The 23,784-nt window shown below is 36.6% G+C and overlaps 1 protein-coding gene across 12 annotated transcripts in view; it reads left to right on the forward strand.

Annotated features, from left to right (window-relative positions):
• LOC113058811 (ELKS/Rab6-interacting/CAST family member 1-like) overlaps positions 1–23,784 on the forward strand; it is a 190,847-nt gene that overhangs the window by 35,931 nt on the left and 131,132 nt on the right. For 7 of the 12 annotated variants that reach the window (XM_026227078.1, XM_026227124.1, XM_026227071.1 and 4 more), the window contains 4 exons: positions 9,322–9,459; positions 12,910–13,050; positions 16,739–16,879; positions 22,044–22,237. In XM_026227078.1, the coding sequence (XP_026082863.1) occupies positions 9,322–9,459; positions 12,910–13,050; positions 16,739–16,879; positions 22,044–22,237 (614 nt within the window). Of the gene's footprint in view, positions 1–9,321; positions 9,460–12,909; positions 13,051–16,738; positions 16,880–18,215; positions 18,252–22,043; positions 22,238–23,784 lie in introns of all 12 variants that reach the window. The other 5 variants (XM_026227115.1, XM_026227045.1, XM_026227054.1 and 2 more) reach the window with 1 other exon arrangement.

Genomic DNA, 23,784 nt, shown 5'->3' on the forward strand with positions numbered 1-23,784 from the left:
AGTGCTTGCATACTTGCTGTTTTCCCTGAAAGACCTTTAAAGGTTGTAAATAACTTTTTTCTAAAAACAGACTTAATGATACCACTTTAATGGCAAATTCTTATTAGTTTTTACTTGTTATATTCATAATTTAATATGTAAATTTGTGAATTTACTTTACTTTCAGTTGCTTTATAATTTTTATTAAAGTAGATTTTTGTATCATTAAAAGCACATATAAGCAGTTAACAATGATACAACTGTGGATACATACTTTCTGTTAAAAAAAAACTAATTTAATTTAAGATTTCCATTATTTTTGTTGTTTCTTTTTTTGTGTGTGTCTATTTTCTTTCTCTGTTTGTCTCAACCGCTTTGCTTCTCTTCACAGTTTGAGTCTGAAAGCCTCTCGGAGTCATCAGGGGCACGATGAACTTTTATAAAAGCCAAGCGCTCTCCCAAGCCACAGAAAGAGAAACATTTAGTTTCCATTATAGTGCCTGAGCCACTCTGTATTGCCCCAGAGTTGTTCCTAATGGCCATAACACATTGAGACAGTGCTATGAAGGTATGCATGGGGCTTCTCAGCAGGACACCGTTCAACGCACAGGTCAAACACGAGAAAACGAGAAACTGTACAGAGCATGCAGAATTACATCCAGTAAGGAAAAACTAGAGCATATGTATTATATTGAATTTTTAGACACCTTTATGTTGCAGAACTTTCTCCTGAACGCGGAAGTCATGCCTGACTCTCAACCAGAAGTATGCTTTGCATTTCCGATCTCCAGTGTTTCTAGTCAAATTAGCTTATATTCTGAGCTGATAATCTAATGTTGAATTTATCCAAATGTTTTTAAAACCACATGGCTCCATAGCGCCATCACTTTACAGCATCGCAATGACTGTCATTTGTCAGTGCCTCACTCCTCACAGTTTAATGAGTGTGTAGATTACACAAAGTTGCCGACGCTAGTTACATTAAAAACAGATGGGCATTATTTAAATGGGTTCCTATGGAGACCGAAACAGAAGAGCATCCAATCAGAAGTTAGAATTCGTAATGGCGAAGCTTTTATCTTGCAGAATTATATATGCAAAGGAGCTCTGCTGTGATTGGCTCACATCTTAAGCAGTGCAAAAAATCATGGTGGTTGTGATGGCAAAATCATGTTTATTTCTGCATCACTTAGTTTCCAGCTACATTTCCATAAACAGTCTAGGCGACCTGAAGGAGGAAGTTTAGTCTTAAATGTTCAAATGTATCCACATGATAAACTATAGTTCACCCAAAAATGAAAATTGTCATCATTTATTCACCCTCAAGTTGTTGCAAACCTGTATGAACTTCTTTCTTCTGTTGAAAACAAAGGAAGATTTTTAGAAGAATGTTGGTACCCAAACACTTGACAAAAGCCAGTTCATAAATTTTTGGAACAACATGATGGTGAGTAAATGACACAAAGTTCATTTTTGGGTGAACTATCTCTAACATTTATCACGTTGATACGTTTTAACATTTAAGACTAAACTTCCTCCTCAGGTTGCCTAGACTGTTTTTGGAAATGTGCAATTAAGAAATAAACATGACTTTGGTATCATAACCATCAGCTCATTAACATAAGACTTCTTAAATTTATATAAGACTGCTTGATAAATGATTATTTTTGTACTGCTTAAAATGTCAGCCAATCATAGCAGAGCTCATCTGCATATAGAATTCTGCAAGTTTAAAGGCTGCTATATAGACTATATACACTACTATATAGTAGTGAAGTTTTCAATTTCAGATATAGCCAAAGTAGAAGAAGAGTGCCTGTTTAATTCCAAGGGTCAGTAAAAAACAAAATCCTTGTCTGTTTTTGATGTTAAAAACCTTGAGTAACATTACAAGCATACTTCAGAAAAGTCGAATGCTCCAGACGTGTAGAAAATGGCCTCTAAATAAGATACATTGTTTAGTTTTTTTCAAACAACACTAATTTTGCATGTTCAAAAAGAAGCTTTGCTAGACGGTGTGTGTCTGTGAGTAAATGAAAAGATACACAGTGTCCTGTGAAGTATGCATTCATTCTCAGAGGAGGCCTAGCTTGGGCTGGTTACTTTTTTCTTGCACTCTCCTTTAATGTCTGAACATCATTTTTTTCTCCCTTCCGGAGCTGTTTGGCTTTGTAATTGTTTTCCCAGTGCGAAGCTCTCTGCCTTCTCAGTGGCACCGTTTGTGAGCGAGTGCGTGCCGAACGGAGCAAAACACCTCTTCCAGCGGCAGCCCAGAGACTCGGCCCGCTCTTTTCCTCCTTTGTATATATTCAGTGTTTTGTGTTTAACCGAACACCTCCCCTTTAACAGCCTGGAAAATAACAATAATTTAATTTGCAACTGTCAGATAAGGTGGCAAACAGATCCGCAGTGGAAGCGGCCGAACTAAATATTGAAAACAGCGGTTTGGACAGGAATTCTTTCACAAGTTCACTGCAGGACAGGCTGCAGAAAATAACATTTGTTAATGCGAGGAGGGCGGAATACAAGACGCAGTTCAGCAGAACTCGCTCAAGTATGTAAACTCCAGTCGAACGTCTTGATAGAGAGCAGCTCTCTTTGGCACGAGAGGGTAGCCAGAAACACTTTGTCTTATGAATGAAATGTCCTGTTTTTTACCATGTCTGGGGATTTTTAGCATTATTAAATCCAATTAGGGTTGCGGTTAATAAAAATAAGGTCGATCTGCATTTTATTTTGAAACACAATGTTAAAATTACAGGACATAAATTCTGTTCTTCAGACGACACCAAAGAAATGAAACCTGTTTGTTGACTCTGTGGTCAGAGTTTCGCTCTATCCAGATGTAATAAACACCCAATATTTAGCGTTGCTCAAGGAATTTGTCTGCAAACTTTCGAAACACAATCCGGGACATTGAGGTTCTTGCAAAACTCTTTTATTGAGACACAATTTCATGAACCTCATGAACTTTCGGCAAATCCAGCAAATATATTATTCTTACAAGTAACAGCCTGCTAACTTCTGAACAAACTTGACACTTTGACGACATAAAACTGTCATCAAAGTTCAATGTGCATTGGACTGCACTGCCGTTCCAAAGTTTGGGGTCAGTATGATTTTATGTTTTGAAAGAAATTAATACTTTTATTCAGCAAGTATGCATTAAAGTGATCTAAGGTGACAGTTAAAGACGTTTATGATATTATAAAGGATTTCTCTTTCAAATAAATCCTGTGATTTTTAACTTACTGTTCATCAAAGAATACTTTAAAAAGTTTTATGGTTTCCATAAAAATATTACATTATTTTCAACATTAATGATGATAATGAAATGTTTCTTGAGTTCTTTCATTACTTTATTCTTTGACACTAAAGAGAGTAAAGTAATTGCTGCTGAAAATTATTATTATTTTTATTATTCCTTTATTTAACCAGGGGAAATCACATTGAGACTATGTATATTTAAATAAAGTATATTTAATGCATTAAAAAATTCTATTTGATATGTGTAAGATATTTTCATTGAAAATATTAGAAATACATCTAAACCCAAAACTGTTATTGTAAATTTAAATTTGAAAACATTTACAGTATTTTTGTTCACAAATGCAGCTTTTTTTCTTACCAACCCTAAACTTTTGAAGAGTAATGTACAGCAAACCAAAAGAGTCATCATTGTTGTTTTATTTTAACAACAGTGATTTAAAATCCATGCAGCGGTTTGTGATTGGCTGAAACCACATTTTTAGTTTTTGCGCCAGTAGAATTGAGAGTTTTACTTCATTAACAATGACTCACCGCGCATGTAACGTTTCAACATGTATTATGAAATGTATCGTATTGCAGTATTTTATTGAAGGATGTCCCCGTGTGCATTCACAGAGAGTTTGGGCTAAACCCTGAACATTCACTGACCCCATAACCACCTCCATGGATGAAGAGCTTCCGATTTGCTGCACTTTTAAAGGCTGGTTCAGAAAGCAGAACGACTCTGTGATTTTTTTTTTAACAGCTAAGAAGTTGAAGAAGGCTAACAGGCTTAGCACCACAAGGAAAGCCTCTTAAACAGAGCATGTCGGGCCTGAGTTGTGATCTTCTTGCTGTAAAAAAGAGCCTCTTACATTGTTTGTTACCGTCCTTCAGTCGAGAGCGAGAGACACACAGACAGAGAGAGCAGAGCTTTAAGAGGGTGCATGCTAATAAGTGCCTTGTGTTAAAATAATGATAAAGCTCACATTAAAAAGCAAAGAGACTTAAGCCCCTAACAGTCTGAGAGAGAGAGAGAGAGAGAGAGAGAGAGAGAGAGAGAGAGAGAGATCCTCTCTGCTTTCAACTTAATTGGGGGAAAGAAGTTCTACAGAAGTTTCTAATTAATCGGCACTTCCTCCTCTGTCTTTCTCATACTCAGATTTTTCCATTTTAAAGTACATCATTGTTCAAATGCGTGGAGACAATGCAAAATAGATGCAAATAAAATAAAGGTCAGTTTGTTGCAATAAAGTAAACATTTTAATGCTACTAAAATATTAAAATTAGAACTTATTTATTGCAGAAACTGGACCCTTATTTATGGTTGTGCAAAAAAATAAAAGTTCACACATTTTTGAAATATACATTTTTAAATGTACACAAGCACTGTAAAAAAAGAGAGTAATATTATGAAGTAATATTACTATTTAAAATAAATTTCTTTTTTAATACATTTATTCCTGTGGTGCAAAGCAGTCTTCAGTGTCACATGATCCTTCAGAAATCATTCTAATATACTGGATTTCTGCTTTGCTAAAACATTTATTATTATTAATATCAATACGTTTGGATTTAATATTTTTTAGGATTCTTGATGAATATAAAGTTAAAAAGAATAGTATTTATTCAAAATAGAAATCCTTTGTAACATAAAATATTCTCAATTTAATGTTTCCTTGCTCAATAAAGGTATTCATTTGAATCAGGAAAAAATATATTATCCCTTATTCTTACTAAATATATATTTTTAATGGCATTGTTCATATCTAGTAAAACAAACAAATAAATAATAATAATGATAATAATAAATTAGGTTACAGTAATTGCTATTAGCTTAGCTTTTAGCTTTACTGTTTCAGGTGGTCTTGCTTTTAAAATGATGCATTTAGAGATGCAGTTCAGCAGTAAAGCTCCCTCAGCGATATTACGTCTGTAAATTCATGCCCTTTAAAGCACTTTGACTACGAGCAGTAAAACTCTGACCACCTTGAACTTTTGAGTAAATCCAAATAAATGTGTCCGTTGCAATTTATTATATAAAACTAATGACTCACAGTCACACAGTGGAATTTTCCTCCTTCTGTCACTTTGTATCAAACGAGTGCAGCTAAAGTCATGTGATCCATAACCAGTCGACACAGCCCTGGCAGGTCGACTACTGCCAGAACTAATCGACTAGTTTAGTGCCACCCCTAACATATGGTGATCAAAGCTGAAATATAAATTTTGACAATTTTGAAAATTAGGGAAAAATCTCTTTCTGTGTGGGAGTTTGCAGACACAAAGACTGGCGTCGTGCCACTTACCTGTCAGGTCTCACCCACTCAGGTGCCAAACTCCTCACACTCATTTGCATTACTGAGCAGTGTGTGTGTTCGACGCCACCCATTCCGCTTCAACAAACCTCTCGCAAATGACACGGGATTCACGTGTGTGTTGCTAAATAAATCCTGACAGGTGGATCAGGACCCTTATGCAAATTGGCTACTTATTTATTTATAAACAAATAAATAAATAAATGAGCATGAAAGATTGATTTGTGCTTAAAAAATGTTTTTTTATTTGAGCAAAAAGAGACTGCAGAGTGGTTTAATAGACTCTTCTGTTAAAAATGATTTTTTTCAAAGCTGTAAATAAAAGATTACCGGAGCACGTTTTACAAGAAAATATTCTTTCTAAATGTCATTTTTAATAGAATGGGGTACTTGTCCATTTATATATATGTTCATTGCAATTGTTTTTGAAATGTATTAGCAATTTCTGAGTGAAAATTGTAAAAAAAAAAACACGTTTAATTGGACATAGCATAGTATTTTCTTAAACATTGTACTTCAGTAATACATGTTTTAGTATATAGTTTTCTTTATGCAAAAAAAGGCATTAAAACCTTTTTTAAAAAGTTCTAAATGGAATCTAAATGGAAAAGAAAACAGAAAATTATATACACAAATCTGTTTAAATTGCTAATAAAAACTGTAATTCTATCAAAAATATACTAAAATAACACTGTGAAGTATTACTGAGAACCTTCTAACAAAAAGCTCTGGAAACATCCAGCAAACAGTTGCTCTTATACATACAGTATAACCTTCTTAATACCCATCTGCCTTCCCATCGCTCCACTCTGTGGGTTTGACATGTTTTGTTCGGCTTGCACATTGCATACAATTCTGATGCAACTGGCTGTAAACGCTCAAATTCTTTCACTCTGTGCGTGCGTGCATGCGTGTGTGTGTGTATGTGTGTGTCTGCGTCTGTTGTCTTGTTGTGTGTCGCGTGCCTCTCTGTCTGTTTTCAGAGCTCACACCACACTGACAAGCAGCAGATCACTAAGTGAAACAAAACACTCTTTAATAATTCAGATACCCCCCCCCCCCCCTTCTCTCTCTCTCTCACACACACACACACACACACACACACACAAATCCCTTTAAGTCTCCATGCGTTTGGATCTCTCTGATGGGAGGCTGCTCTTTTTGTCTCGTCTCGTCTCGTCTTTTATCCGCTCACACAATCTCAGATGAAACCGAAACCTGAAACAGGGCAGAAGATCTTTTGGGAGTGTGTGTGTCCATCTACAGTCTGTTCTTCCGTCAATTTTAGATACCACGTCATTGAAACATTCTAGTTTAAAGCTTCTCTGAGAATCCCAACATGGGCTCTTTTTTTTGCCTAATAGGCTCCTATTTGAACGTAATCATCATTTGGCTTGACATGGATCCCCATAATCTAGATCTGAATGTCCAGCTTCCCTTTACGAGGAAGATGAAGGCATTTTTCCTACACGGGATTGCAGTTTTCCTCTCAATGCACTGATTGTTTTCTGAAATATAATTGCTGTTATCATATGACTCTGCACATGCATAATACGAGCTCAATGCAATATTCATGAGCGTATAGTGAGTGCGGCCAAAGCTGCACGGTTTACTCTGGGGGATGCTGGGTAATGGGGCAGAGGAGCGTAATCAGGTTGCGTTACACAACCAGGTTTCATGGGCGACCGCAGATGATATCAAAGGGAAGGAGGTGAAGTGTGTGTGAATGTGTGTGTCGCCGGACAGGTGGAGCTGTCAGCTGTGTGTTTTTGATTAATGAAGGGCTGGAGGTGTTTAAGCATTCCTATTGGGCATGCACCGTTGTTTTCGCTTTTGGTCCACAAAAAATTTCCCACAATTCCATAGGACCAATCAGCACAACTTTTTTCCTCACTCAACTTTTCGCTTAAAACTAGCTGAGAGTAACCCCGACATCTGTCCAAACATGTCTAAAATGATTTAAAACAACAAACCCTGCCGAACTTTTTATTATTCGAGCAACAACGGTCGGGTTTTTTGAACCAGGGCAAATTCATTATTGGGTTTCTTCTCACTTTTCCTTTCTGCCTACATTTGTTATCCTTGTAATCACTTTTGCCAAAAACATTCACCCTTTTAATTAAATTCATAAGTCGACACGACTTTATCTCTCTCAGCGGTCGGGTCGGAAACCAGATTACTCCGCTGTCACAGTTTTCTCTTGCTCTTTTCCTGACACTGAATAAAAAAGCTTTTAAAATCGTTAAGGCACTTAAAGACTTGAAATTGTGTGAAAACAAACTACAAAAGGAGAAAAGATGTGAGAGATGTGGCCAAAGGAAAGATTTGTAGTCTGTTATTTTTGTTTGGTTTATAATTAATGTCGTAATATAGTTTTAATAATTGAAAATAAGTGATTTTTCATTTCATTTTCAGTTATTTTCAGATGTCTCGAAACTTGAATAAAAGGTAAATAGTTTTAGTAATGTAGTAAGTATTTTATATAAATGATGTAGAATAATATATTTTTAATAGAAGATTTTTGGTCTACTAATTTTACTTTTTAGTATTTTTGATAACTGATTTTTTTGTGTGATTTTGAAATGTCTGAAACATGAGTAATTAATAGTAAGAATTTAATGAAATTAAATATAATATAATGCTTTATTTAGTTTATTATGGTTTAAAATAACTTTAGACTTGAAACATGAATAATAGAATTATAAAAATATGTATTTATACTTTTTAAATGGAAGAAAGGGAAGATTTGTAGTGTATATATATATAATATAGCAATATTTGCTAAGTTTGATTGGTTTATAACTATAAATTTTTTTTTATTTATTTTTAGTATTTTTCATTTTTAAATGTCTTGAATATGAATTAATAACAATTATAATATAATATAACAATGTACTGTATGTACTTGAAACATAAATGTGTATATATATATATATATACTGGCAGTATATAAGTAAAATAGTATGGTATAATTGTTATCTTTTTAAAAATGTTTTTAATGTACATCAATTGGCTGATGTCTTTGTCATAATGTTTGTTATTTTCGTGACATAAATCTCATTCTCATTGGCTTTGAGTCTCTAGCTATTGCAAACAAAACTTCTGCTGCCAACATTTCAGAAAATTGGTCTTAAAACAATTCCGTTCATATCAAAGACCCTATATTTTCTCTTCATCTTGTGCAGCCCAAGAACTTTTACTCTAAACAGTCGAGGTAGGCCTGCTGATAAAATGTGTTTGCACAGAGAGCGGCTCTATCAACGGCAGGTTGTTTCAAAGCCGCTAAAAGAAACAAAAAACGGCAACTATTTATCAAATCCGTCGGCGTTTAATTGAATGTGAAACGGTGGACAGGAACAGTCAGTCTTTTCATTGAGCTGTCGGGACATGATGAATGGAGCGAAACGTGGAAATGCCCATCTCTCCTGTGCCATTCATCAGCTCCGGCGTCACGCACACGCCAGCCGCGCACGCAGATAAGGAAAGTTTATGAAGAGAATTAGTTCTGAATATGCTTCTAATGAGGTCATTATTTATTTTCAGCTCAACAGCGAAAAAAATAGATTGTTTTTAACCGATCTGTCCCCCCCCCCTTTCCTAATGTTGTTCCATATGGAGTGCTGTAAGTGGATATGCTGAAAATAACATGAAAAATGGCTTCACTTAGTCTACTCTGAGCTTAAGTGTGAGTAAATGTTGTTTATTGTGCTTTAAAAGATATGTCTTCATCTGGATCAGTTCGATGCCGTAAAACTGTCTCTCCCTCTCGGTGCAGATTGAGAACCTGCAGGAGCAGCTGAAGGATAAGGAGAAGCAGATGACCAGCCTGAAGGAGCGCGTCAAATCCCTGCAGGCCGACACTTCAAACACGGACACGGCCCTCACCACGCTGGAGGAGGCCCTGGCTGAGAAGGTGGACACCCACGAACACATACATACATTCATGTTCAGCCACCGAAATTCATCAATGTCCTGTTGTTCCCTGTTAAGTTCACTACTTGTCTGTTTTAGGGTTGTCACAGTAGCAACAGTTTCATTGGTATGACTCTTGACTTCAAAGCGGCTGTCTGTCAGTTATACACTAGCGAATTGAATTGACATTACACAGATATTATTGCTATTGTTATTTATTGATTTTTTTTTTGTAATCATTAATTTTAGTATTTGTACTGGTACTGTATTTTTGTCATTCATACTCTGTTTGTAGCATTGCAGCTAGTGGAAGGGCTAAACAAACGTGCCAACATTTGAATCTTTAATAGTAAATAATAACAACAACAACTGTTATTATTATTAGCCACACCAATTAATAACCACATTTAAAATGAATGTGCGACCTTATGTTATTAGTAAACATTATATAAATTTATCCAGGTGTTATATTATTTTTGTTATAATTAACACCAATTAATAACCATATGTAATAAGCATGTATGGCCTAATGCTATTAGTAAACATTACATAAATATATCCAAGATCATCATCATCATCCTCATCATTATTATTGTTATTATTATTCTTGTCACTACTACTAGTAGGAGTAGTAGTAGTAGTCATGGCATTTTCTTACTACAATTAATATGTGTGATTTAATACTGATTATAAAATTAAATTAGTAAATATTATGATAATATTGCATTTAATTATTTGTTTGTCATTACGATTATGATTAGTGGTTACCATTATTAATAGTGATTGTTGTTGTAGTAGTAGTAGTAGTAGTAGTAGTACCAAATAATAATGTAAATTATTTATTATTTATATTTAATATTTGATTAATAATACACTTGTTGTTATTACTTTGTTATTATTAATATTATTGTTGTTATTTTATACATTTTAATGTATTATCTAACACTGTTGGTAAATATTATGTGAATAAGATGTTTATTATCAGTAGTACAAATAGTACCATTTTCGTAATATTAATGAAATTTTATACTTTTAGTAAATATTATATGAATATTAAATTTTGTTGTTTTTTGTTGTTTGTGGTTAGTATTATTATAAGTTGTAGTATTAATAGTAATTAGGTAAATTATTTATTATTATTTGTTTAATTTATTAATATTACATTACATTGTATTATTATTATTATTATTATTATTATTATTATTATTAGAAATTATTATTAGATATTATTATTAGAAATTATTATCATCAATAGTGATATTATTAAAACTGAACTGTGGATCTGGTAGCGTGTGTTTTCTCCTTCAGAGACATGATTTCACAGGTGCAGAAGCTGTGTTTGTGTGTGTGTGTGTGTGTGTCTGTGTGTGAAGTCGGTGAAGATTGCTCTGTCACACACCCTTATGTAAGGACTCAGTCATTCTCACACTACGATTGACCTCCCAGCAATCGCACGGATCCACGGGTCAATCCCCGTCACTTCTCATCAGCTCACATCACATGTGCGATTGTCTTCGCCAACACCTTAAACTAGTTCAGCGAACATTTCAGGTCGCGGGCTTCCAGAATTACGCAGTTCTCCAAATCAACAAAACCCTCCCCACCTGCCCCCTGATCTCCAGCTCATGAATATGAATGAATTAACCGCGGCGGTTATTAGCATTGTCTTATGCGCCCGCAGTTTGGCGGCGATCTGCTGTTCTGCGTTCCCCACATCATCTCGCTCACATACCCTCACGCGCCGAGGTTTGGGCCTCCCGTTCCTCCCAGCCACGGGGCGGAAATTAACTTTGTCAGCCATCTGCATATTGAAAAAGAGCGCTCTTGCTCTTTTAGTGGACACACATATTCGAACACAGACGGACACGTATGCACTTCTGCAGCACATTCCCATCACACAGACATTTGCAGAGCGTATGTGTCCTTCCCTACTTAAACGCATGCAGTTTTCCATTTCACACGCCTCGGATGCCGTTCGATGGATGTCGTGAACCCGGTGAGAGTTAGCTGGCATGGTGATGAGCGGTCATGCTTAATGTCACAGCTCAGCGAGGATCGGCCAGGAACGTCGGCTTGGGAGAGTGAAATACATCCCTTGTGGTGAGAAATGCAGTGCGGGCCTGAAAAAGAGCAGTGTTATTATTGTCCGGTTCGGCCGCTCAGTGTGTGAGTTTTGGCCGGCGTGGGTGTGAAAGTGCTGGAGGCTGGTGCTCTCCATGATTCCAGCCGTCCTCCTTTCACAGGCCATCGACTGCTAATGCGAGGCTGCGCCAAACGCTCTTTCCTCAGACCTCTTATTGTCTCACGTTATTGCTCTGTGTGTCTCGTTTTCCTCTCGGAATTATAAAACCTTATTAAAGTGTGCATACAGTAAGGCATAGTAGCCGTTCACATCTGATCAGACTAATTTCTACTGAAGTTACTTCCATTTTCTGAAAGCAGACGTGGGCAAATCTTCCAACACTTGGCCAAAGTTGACACATGTGCGAGATTAATGGATCGTACGGACCAATGTGTTCATTCAGATATGTTCCACTAGCCGTGCAGAGTTACACTTAAGATGGGAATTAAGGAATTGGTGTGCCTGCGCTTTCTAAACTTTGACAGGTGTTGGCCTGCTCTTGTTTTTGGGTAAATATTACAACCCTTACATAAATTGGAACCCAAATAACCACAAACTTAATTTCCTTTTTGTGCGTGCTACTTTTTTATTTAATCTAAAAAAAGACACTGTACTATTGTAGCGTTCAATCTTCCATGAAACAAATATCCATCAATGTAAGCTTAAAGGTGCCCTTCACCCATTGTTTATTTATTAATAAATTAATTTTTATTATTAAATAGATTAGATAATATTTAATAATGGTAGCTTATTGTGCTAATAAATTTTTCTTTAAAGTATATACCTTATATATAATATTAATTATACTTTTTTTGAGCAACAGAAACAATAATAATAATAATGTTTTCCCTAGATTTAGTTTCTTTATTATTATTATTAATAATAATAACACTTATTTTTATACCAATAATATTATTATTATTATTAACTCACTCATATTATTATTTTCTCACCTTTTTCAAGTTTTTGAAGCTCTTCACGCAGCTGTTCCCCATATCCGTGGTTCATAGTTACCGTAACCTTCAAATGACACCAAAAAGCACCATAAAAGTAGCTTAAATGACATGTACGCTTCATTACATTGCACCTAAACCATATGATAGCCCTGTGTGAGGAACGGGGTGAAATGAAATGTATGTAATTATGCACTTATGATCCTGCATCAACGGTCGTACTAGCTTACCTGCTCAAGATTCCTCAAAATGTCTAATTTTGTGTTCCACAGAAGAAAGTCAGATGGTGTGTAACAACATACCTGTATATGGGTGAGTCATTTCAGCTTCAAAATCACACTTTTAACACGTCCTTTCACGTTTGTGATGTTTGTAGGAGCGTATTATCGAGCGTCTGAAGGAACAGAGGGATAGAGACGAGAGAGAGAAGAGCGAAGAACTGGAGAGCAGCAAGAAAGAACTGAAAGAGCTGAAAGAGAAGGTCAGCTCACTGCAGGGAGAGCTGTCCGATCGCGAGGTGAGAACTTGAGTTTGCATGAAGTAATGAACTAACTAATGCTTTATTAAAGCCAGTATTGTATGAAGTTGATGGTTCTTACAATCTACAGTGTTTTTGTAATGGTTTTTACCATGCAGTGACATTGGTGAAAAATGACAGATTCATGTTGTAGGAGTGAATCATATCATATCTAGAGGCCAAAATCTTTTGTACAGCATCCTTTAAAGTGTTGATGACCATTACAGGAATAGTTGTGCCAAAATGAGAATTTGCTGAAAATTACTCTCACTCAGGCCATCCATTCTGAGGGTGAGTACGTTTTTGAGCAAATTTTGGGTGAACGGTTCCTTTAAACTGCTATATCATCTTGCAAGCATACGCTCAGATCTGTGTAATCTGTTTGCATATTTGTGAACAGAAGTTTGGGTTTGCGGTGTAAATATTGCAGTCATGAATTGTGGCCTGTACGCTCAGCTAAAATCCACAACTAATCCTAACACTCCTAAACTATAGCTCTGCTATCAGGAGAACTGTAATTAAACTGTAAACTATTATTTTATGAATCAGCTTGATGTTTCTGTGAAATCTTTGCACATATTTGCAAAAGATTAGCCTGGATTGTTTCTGTATGATTGTATGATTATATCTTGCATTTGTGAAAGCAAATCAAGTTACAGGTTTTAGTACTGCGCAACAGCCGTTCAACTGACCAACAAATAGCTCAGAGTTGGGCGTCCAGCCGACATCTTGTGCAATTTTGCATTCATAATGTTAGTTCAGATGGCGGTTTTGCATTTATAACGCAGTAATCCTCTATAATGTGTCAGGTGTGGATTAAAGAGGTTGAAGCGGATGCCAGGCAGCATTAGAAGTGTCTTCCTTAGATTGCACTATTGGATGAGGTGCTCAGGCTTGATAGAGACAGACTGATTTCGCAGCCGTCCACACAACCCCAGAGGAGCTGTAGTGATGAGAACAGACATGCTGGACCCGCAACAATGTCAGTCCTCTGTGTGTGTGTGTGTGTGTGTGTGTGTGTGTGTGTGTAGGACAAGAAGATAAATGGTGGAATCTAAATGTGAGGGAATGGCTCCTCCCAGAGAGCAACTGCTCATTTCTCTTTCTGTCATCAATTCTGCTCTGTTGTTCACTTTTTTTTTTTGTCTTTTCTTCTTTTTTTGCCTTTTGCCGTCTATCCTTTCACACTTTCTTGTATTTTGTCTAGCTTCTCTCCAATAGCCTTTACGTCAGTATAAACGGAATAGTTGACCCTATAAATGAAAGTTTGGTCATCGTTTACTTACCAAGCCTGTATTTTATTTAATTTTATTTTCAGTCTTGGTATCAAACCAGTTTTGTGAACTGGATCATCAAATTGATTTTCAATGAAAATGATTTCAACATTCGACTCTAAATGATCCAGTTGTAATGAATAACAGCTCACTGGAGTTGGAATAACGATTTCAGTTCTGACCTTATGTGGCTTCTGAAGATGTGGAATATAGTGCACAGGTCATGTGAACTACTTCATAACTTTTATGGTTCTTTCATGGTGCTTTTTATGGTTTAGGTCCTTTTTGTATGGTTTTGGTCTTTTTTTTTTTTAAAGCTTGAAAGCTTCAGTCCCCATTTATTGTAATTGCATGGAGAAGTGACCAGTACAATATTCAGAAATCCTCCTTCTGTGTTCAGTGGAAGAACAACAGTAATATGGCTCTGGAATGACATGAGGGTGAGTAAATGATGACCGAATGTTCATTTTTGGTTGAACTATCCCTGTAATGATTGCGTTTGCTTTCCCACAGCGCTGTGTCTGTGGCTGTTTTATTATCCAGGTTATTCTTGTTTGCTGTGATCTCCACATTCCTCTCCGCTGTCTGTCTCTAGAACATGGGCGATGCACATCCTCACCACTAAACCTCTTCCTGTCTCGCCCCCTTACAATAGTTAGTTCCTCTCATCTGTGTCTTTCTCTTTCCCTTTCCATTTCCGTTTGCCAATAGAAATTCCATATTTTGGGTGAATCTCATGAAATCACATTTCACACCAAAACTGTAGAGAACAAATATATACATATATATTTTGCATAAATAAAATAAAACCTATTTAGAGGATAAAAAGACATCCTAACAGTTTCTGTGAGATCCACCCATGTCCATTCTCGGCACGTGAAGCTCCGAGCATCGGTGTCTTAGGTATTTGTGTTGGATCACGGCTGCTGTCCGGAGCTGCATGCGGCAGCCTCCCATCGCTCAGCGTCCTGTTATATCCCTCTCCTTGTTTTTCCTGCATTGTGTTGTTGGTGAACAGTGACCTCTTCACTCCAAGCTCTTTTGGTCTCCCCTCCCACGCTCTAATCATAAAGTGTGGAGTCCAGCACATCCCATCATTCCCCTCTCCTGTTTTCTTTACCAACGCGAGAGAACGCGGGGCGGCAGTATGAACATTAAGTGTGTATTTTGGTCCGTGGACTCCAGTCGAGTGTGAAATTGTGGGGCTCTCCGGCTGAAAGCGGAAACGGCAGGAAAGGCCTCATGGATGGAGGGCTGCAGTTTTAACAGCGTGTCTGAGACTCTGCTTAAAAAAACAGAGAGCTGATGTACTGCATATGTGCAGAGGCCTGTACATTATAGCACACGTTATTTGTGATATTACTATTGAGATGTAACAGCTACTGTAACTTTAAATCGTTCTCCTGCTTCATATTTTATCACATTACTCTTCATAAAAGCCTGTGTGCTGTTAAAGGAACAGTTCACCAAGGAATGGAGCTTTCCTCCGTCAAAAGGATTCAAAGGCACTGTAATAGTCTCGTAAAGCGATCCATATAACTTATAGTGCTATATTCAAAGCCTTCTGAATACATATGACTGCTTTGGGTGAGAAATAGACCAAAATTCAAGTTACTGTTTTAGCTTTCTGTTAATGAGTCAGTGAGCTGAACTTAAACAAATCATTTAGAACTCGATCAAATGATTCATTGAAAATATTTGATTCTTAAAAAAGAATTCATTCATGAATCAAAAAACATTACTGGCTGTTATGAACTCTTTATGTACTCATGGTGGATGTCAAGATTTTCAGTGAATAACAAGGAAAATGTAAGTTTATTTGTTGTCTGTAATCAATGTATGAGATTTAGAATGTGTATGAGGCACATGAGTCACTTTTTGGGTGAGATTAAATTTTTTTATAAACTAGAAAAGCTCCAATCTCATTGCAATACACAGTTACACCAAAGAAATACAAACATAAAGGTTTGGAAAGACTTGAGGGTAAGGAAATTAGTTTTTAGATTTGAGTGAACTGTCTCTTTAAATGTTTTTGTTTCCAAAACCAGGTCCAGCTGATTTGATCCAATCCGATCTGACTGAATTAAATCCTTTTGATTGCATGTTTGTATACAAATGTGCGTTTTGGAAATTAAAAAAAAAACTGTCACATGGCAATTTGTCTTGGCTCTTTGTGCTTCCTGATGTTGAAATTGGCTCGAAATTGGCTGGCTGTGGTTCCAATCCGCATATTTACATGTGTTTGTGCTCAGGTTGTTTCAGTGCAATCAGGGACTGTGGCATGACGTTAACAAAGTCTCCTCCTGCTTCTCATTAGCTTTTTCTCCCCCCCTCCTGAACCTGATCGTCTACATTCAGAGGTAGATTGTTCAATAAGTGCTCTCTGATTTAACCTTCCTTTCCCTTGCCCTCAGGCCTCTCTATTGGACCTAAAGGAGCACGCCTCGTCCCTGGCCTCCTCTGGACTGAAGAAGGACTCCAAGCTGAAGAGTCTCGAAATCGCTCTCGAGCAGAAGAGAGAGGAATGCACCAAACTTGAGAGTCAACTCAAGAAGGTGAGCCAGACAATTGGAGGGAACTGAAGCATCACAGCTAGCAAACACACAGTCTCTTTGCCAGCTAAGCAGACGAGTAAGCCTAACAAGCCATTAGTGTGACTGGCACGCCGTTAGCGCTACATTGACAACACTTAATACAATGATAGCGAGCTGAATGTTCGCCCAAGTGCACTTTACCTGCGACAGTTTTTATCTGTCGAGTGCCATAGAGGGAAGATATTAGTAGATATTGGATATTAGATATATTTCTGTGATTTATTATTACAATATGAAAAATAGTTTGTTTGTTTTTTTTACTGGTTGAAAAAAAAAAATATATATATATACTACAGTGCCGGGCAACGTTAAAATGTTTAAATTGAAATTAAACGCATTATTGTCTGTAATAAATCGCATTATTGTCTGCGATTAATTACAATTAATCGAACTATGCACAAAATTAATAATGCATTCAGAAGTAGTGTATTGTGCACTCTCTTTCATTTAAGTAGGCCTACTGCTATATGAACAAAAGTGTAATAACATTTGGTTTGCAAACACTTAAAAAAAAATAAGGTGCTTTTTACAGCAGTGTTCCTTTTACATAGTAGTAGTTAAAATATTTATTGTAGCCTAAATCTCAACTTATTACAATAATGTAATTAAATTAAATATAAAACACGCAATTTGTCACTGCCAGGACATTAACGTTTTAATAGAAATATTTTATTGTTTGTTTATGAAAAACAAGTTATGCACCGAGTCCAGAGCCTCGATTATAACAGGCACCTTCCTATTAGAGACCCATTGGGAGGATAGAGACTCGTGTGTGCGCGATGTAGGAGAATAATTAGGGTGTGCTTACACTAGGCAATCTTAACCGTGCCAGTGTTAGCGCATCCCATATGACTCAAAATATAATTTGTATATATAATGGCTTAATATAATATATATAATATATAGTGCTGTGAGATGCTGAAAAACATTGAGCTGCATTCACGTACTATAAATGAACAGTGCCATGCTCAGCCATAAACATCATCTCAAGTCTCTTCTTTTTTTAGCTCATGCTACTTCAAACCACTAAAAGCGACGTTCTGACACCGCCTGATACTCCAACCATGTCTGTGACTTCTCTTCTCTCCTCTTCACCATCTGTTTTCACACTCTTCTAATTCTGTCTTTTGTCTTGTCTTCTTTCCTCATCCTGCCTCGTCGTCTCTTTATTTCTAAATAGATCAAATGTTTCTCACTTTTTGCTTAAAAAATATTTAGTCTTCACTCTCTTTGTATCACCCAATTCTGTTTTCTTCTCCAACCCCTCTGTGTTTTTCTTTTTCTTTCTTTCTGAAAGCGCTCTGAGCTCATGTCAGGCCATCCCTTCAATCTTGTAAGTGCATCTCGGTGGGAAAAGCCTCCCTTAGCAGTGCCAGCATATGTGTTTGTGTATATGTGTGTGTGTGTTTAACTAATAAATGTGTGAGTGGAGCTTTGCTTGCATGAGCTGGAGGCTTATCTCAAGTTTAGTTTTGTGTATGTGAGATAGAGAGGAAGTGTTGGGGAGCTGGCGGAGTGTTCTGAGATTTGCTTGCATGAGATCTTTCCTAAACGCAAAATTTCTCCTTTTGAGTCATACAAGTTTGGAACAACATGACTGAGTAAATGATGACATCTTGAATTCGATCATTTCTTTGACTATTCATATGCTTATGTGTTCATAGTCTGTGTGCTTCTGTGTTTGTAGGCGATTGTGGTTATTAGTTTTTCAGACTGCAATGAAATCTGTGCAAGTACGTTTAGTTCTGAATGGTGATTCTGAGCTCTTGTACGAACCAGTCACCTCCATATGCACATTCGGAGCTCTTCGCATGGCTCGATGAGAAGATCTGGGTCCCATCGTTCGTTCCAAGAGTAATGAATTCTCTGGCAGCGTGTGTGTGTCTGTGTTCGCATATAAAAGCAGTGCAAGTGAAAACCCGCTGACAGCTCGGTGGGCGTCTGCTGTGATTGGATGAGACAGAAGGGGGGCGGAGGCCTGGATTGTCCCCACATGACCATCAGGAGTGTATGAAGATGGAGGTGTCAGCGCGGCTCACGAAATGAGAACAGACATGCCACCAAGACATCCAACGGTTTACATTACTCAAACCAGCCAAGACTCCCCCAATGCACTTCCTCAACTACTTCATATGGACGCACATTAAAACTGTCTTTTATATACCCTGCTGTGCTTTTATATCATTCAACACCGAGGTGTTTTCTCTCAAGAACGTTTATAGGTCAAGAAAGTCAGCATAAATGCATATAAACACTGCAAATGTGTGCTGTTTTCACACAGACGCTCTTTTATTTTGCTCTGCAGAACAGGGACAGGCACAAACACATTATTAAACAAAATGATTAAACCGCATTTCCCACAAGCCCCTGGTAACACTCTGGGACACTAGCTGTTCCTTTGAAACATTGTGCCGAATGGATTGACTGCTCTGGCTTTCCAATACCAAGAAGCTTCAAGGAGCTTACAAGCAGACACCCGCTAATAACTGTACAAATGCTAGTTATTTCCTACCCAGTCTGTCTGTCTCGCGGTCACTTTTTCTTTTCTTTTTTCTGATGTTCAAAGTACACATCCGTGTCTGTATTGTGTAGGGGTTTGTCAGAGGTCCAGTACACATGCTTTTCATGTGATCAGATGAATGTGGCACATTCCAAGAATACGGTACACTTTGTTTTAAACACATCAATATCTATATCCCTCATTTAATTGTTATATATATTCAAATGATGCATCTACCAATTCTACCATCCATCAAAGTTGCTGTTTTGACATTTATTGTATTAAAAGAAAATAATCTATTGTTTTTGAATGTTGACTGCATTTATCAAACTTTAACATTGCCCATTATTTTAATAAAAAAAAAAATTTTATAATTTAAATTATAACTTATTTTATAATATATAAGTCTATTAAACCAGCATTTGTCCCGAACTAGCTACTTTAATTTAATTTAATTCATTAATTATTTTTCTTTTTTAAACAAAAAGACTGTTTGTTCCTTGAAACACTCTCAGATTTTTATTTTTATTATTATTCATTCATTCTTATTTTTTTTAAATAAGAGACTATGTTTGTCCCTGGAAACTCGCACAGATTTGTATTTTATTTTATTTATTGTTTAGTCTCAGTGAAATTATGAAAAATGAATCCTTTCTAGATAATAGTTTAAGTTAAGTTAATTATTTTATTATTACATTTTGTCTATTTAATTTTCATATTTAGTTCTTAGAAAATAAGTCAAAAAGGATTTTAATTTTTTCTTTTTATTAAACTGTATTTATGCTTCAAATTTTAGTAACCAGGTTGGAAAAAGTTGTGAACCTCAATTTGAAGAAAATGAATAGAAAATAAACCGCTCAAATTATATTTAATTTTTAGTTGTATATTTTTGTTACCATTTTCTGACAGTTAAGCACCTCCTTTCACTGACTATTTGTTAAAAAAGAAAATAAATAATTACATCATTTTAAGGTTGTAGACCATATTCATGGAAAGTGCCTTGTACTGACAGATTTCTTTTTGTTACTCCGCCCTCTTTCTGACACATTCTTGATGCTAATTGCACGTTAAATGTGTGTATCATATGTTTTGGTATACAAACTTTCAGTTCTCTGCCAGACCTTTTACACACACTCTCATGCATCAGCCGGCCCGTCCACAGATGACAAGCTCTTGGCGGTCAGAGTGGAAACCTACTCAACCTCAGGCCGAGACTTTAATAAAGCTAATTAGCGTCACCTTCAAATATTATCCCCAATAAACCAGAACAGTCCTCTTTCACACAGTGCCAGTCTGAAGAGACCTCGGATGCCAGACACTTTGCTGTATTTTTTTATACCAGCACTGTAGCAGGTTTCTAGTGAGGAAAAGGTTTTTTAATCTCTTTTCATGCCTGGTTAGTTTTGTAACCATATTTTGGACACATTGAAGCTATCTTTGAATGTCCTCTGCGTTCAGATGTGGTATGCTCATGTAGTCATGGTGTAAATGACACAGAGCTCTTGTGTCCTCAGCTTGTAAAGCTTGCAGCGTGTTTGTGTTTTTTACAGCAGCAGGAAGACACCTGTGTTCTTTTAGAGGACTTTTATGAAAGAAACATTACGGCTGACTCCTTTAATTGTCCAGGGAAATGAACTGATTTACTTTTCATTAGAGGAGGCCCTTGACCCGGCACGTTAGATGGCCGTAATGTCACTAATTATTTGATGACTTCAGCATGATTGTGTTTCCATGTGTCCCTGGAATGTGCCCCACAGCGTATCCTGTTGTGATGTCATGGGGAGCTTACACACAGCCTGCAGGTGTGATGCGAGTGTCTGAGATCTCAAAGCAGCCCACAGACACACACACACACACACACACACACTGATGTACCCATGACAGTGGTCTGACTGCTGACAGCTTGTCTTTGGAGGGCTGAAGTCAGAGGAGCCTCATGTCTTCTTGGCCATTCACATCACAGACCCGCTCAAAACCCAAAGCTTGTGAAACTTTTCAGAGGACATTATAAATCTGCTTTGAGACTTTTTCTGGGGTGTAAGACCTGTTTACACCAAATTCAATGTGATTTAAATAATACATTAAATATTTGCCAACAATTTATCTCGGACAACACTAATTTATTGTAAATATTCATTTAATTTACATTTTTTAAATTAACTCCCTTTTAATTTCATTTTATATTGTTCCCTTGGTGGTGTCAATCACAAAATCACATGACAAAATGTGTCTCAACTCGATGAAAAATGAATCCTTTCTAGACATTACTATCTGTATCAGCAATTTTATTTTATTTTATTTTATTGTGTCAGTCATCTTACTGGCAAACATTACAAATTATGTCTCAACTCAGATAAAAAATGAATCCTTTCTAGATACCGCAATCTGCATCAGTTTAAAAAATAAAATAAAATTAAAATGTATTTTAATAAAAGGAAATGTTTTATTAAAATACATTTTACAGTACATTATTATTTTTACAATTTTATTATCTTTATTAATTTAGTATTACTATCTTAATTGATGAATTTATTTACATTTATGAATGTATTATTATTTTAATTTCAAATTATATTATTGTACATTTGAAAAAAATCCAGACTTTGTTGTGCTTGTCCCCTACAGGCTCAGTCAATTGCAGTTGAGGCTCAGACAAATGCAGGTCTGTCGGAGCGCATTGCCTCACTTGAGCAGGAGGTGGTGCGTTACAAAGAGGATGCTGGGAAGGCACAGGCCGAGGTGGACCGGCTCTTGGAAATCCTCCGAGAGATGGAGAATGAGAAGAACGACAAGGATCGCAAGATCAGCGAGCTTGAGAGGTAGACAAACTGACACGTTTACTCTTAATGAAGACTTAATGAAGACAACATAGACTTCTGTGGTTTTTATGTTGCTACTATTAACTAATCCAAATAATTTTTACATTTAAACATAATTTATTTCATTCATGAACTTTATCATACTGAAGATCTCTGCAAAGTAAGCTTCTGTCAGATATAGGTCACTTTTGGGGATAAAACCCCCAAATGAGCGGATACTCTGTGTCTATTTCACCATGTTTGTTGCTACGCATGTGATCTTTAGTTCCATTTTCAGTTTATCTTGTATTAAGCCCAATATTTTTATACATTTTTCATTTATGCAAGCCACAGTTTATTTTCCATTCTCCATCTGCCATGTTTCCACTGCAGAATGCATGATTGCTTGCTAAAATAAAAGCAACAATATCAGCCTCTCCTACAGCGTCAGTAAAAATTTCCCTTGTATTGAAAACCTTAGTGTACATGTACCTATTTCTATATATCGCTACTAACAGACAAGTCACCAATTCAGTTCAAGGTCAGTTTTTTTTTTTGTATCTAGTTTTTGTATTTAAGACTGTATGGTCTTATCATTGTATACTTCAACTGGGTGCACATTAGTCCTCTTTCCTCTCAAAATTTTTTGGGTTCTGGAGCAAGAGCTAAAAGAGCTGTTTGGGACAAGGATGAAGACGAGGGTGTCTTATGTTTGTGTTCTTTGTTAGCTGTCATTCTCACCCACTCAGTCATCTCTTATCCTCCATTTATTTTGGCGTTAGACCAGAACTGAGAACTTCAGCGCTCATCCCAAAGCATTATGGGATTCTGGCATTGTCTGGTAGATTCATTGCAAGCATAGATTCAGTCCTAATCTCCAACACATTGCTCTGTTCCTGAAGTACACTACCATTCAAAAGTTTGGGATCGGTAAAGTAATGAATAGAAATCTTTTCTTATGCTCATCAAGGCTGCATCTATTTGATCAAAACTACAGAAAAGTGTCTCAGAAATTGATTGTTAAAATAGAAAACCAATATTAGAAATTGCAATAATATTTCACAGTATTTCTGTTTATTTCTGCATTTTTTTTAATCAAATAAATACAGCCTTGATGAGCATAAGAGACTCCATTAAAGACATCAAAAATCTTACTGATCCCAAACATTTGAAAAGCAGTGCATGTTCTGTGTTTATGGAGAATAAGAGCTGCAACTTTATGGATTGGACACCTTCAACTGCATGTCTGCTCCTCCCAGGACATGTTGCACTTTATGTCGGCGGTGTAAACATCTGTGTTTTTGGCCAGTTTAATTGGACTAATTAATGGAAGGCAGAGATAGACCTCCTCTCATCTTGGCTTTCATAAATAAATAAAGGAGATGAATAATTGAAATCGGGCTTGAGTGTAAACAGACAAGAGTCTGGCCTGGAGGTGAAGAGTTGTGGAGGTCACAGATGTTGATGTTGTGCATTGACAGTCGTGTACTACTCCCTTTCAGCCCCCGTCAGGCCTTTCAAAGCTGTGTTGTAGTTGGAATCCTGACAGGGCCATTTATTTGCTCTCG

Source organism: Carassius auratus, chromosome 4, assembly GCF_003368295.1.
Source record: "Carassius auratus strain Wakin chromosome 4, ASM336829v1, whole genome shotgun sequence".
In the NCBI taxonomy this organism is placed as follows: Eukaryota; Metazoa; Chordata; class Actinopteri; order Cypriniformes; family Cyprinidae; genus Carassius; species Carassius auratus.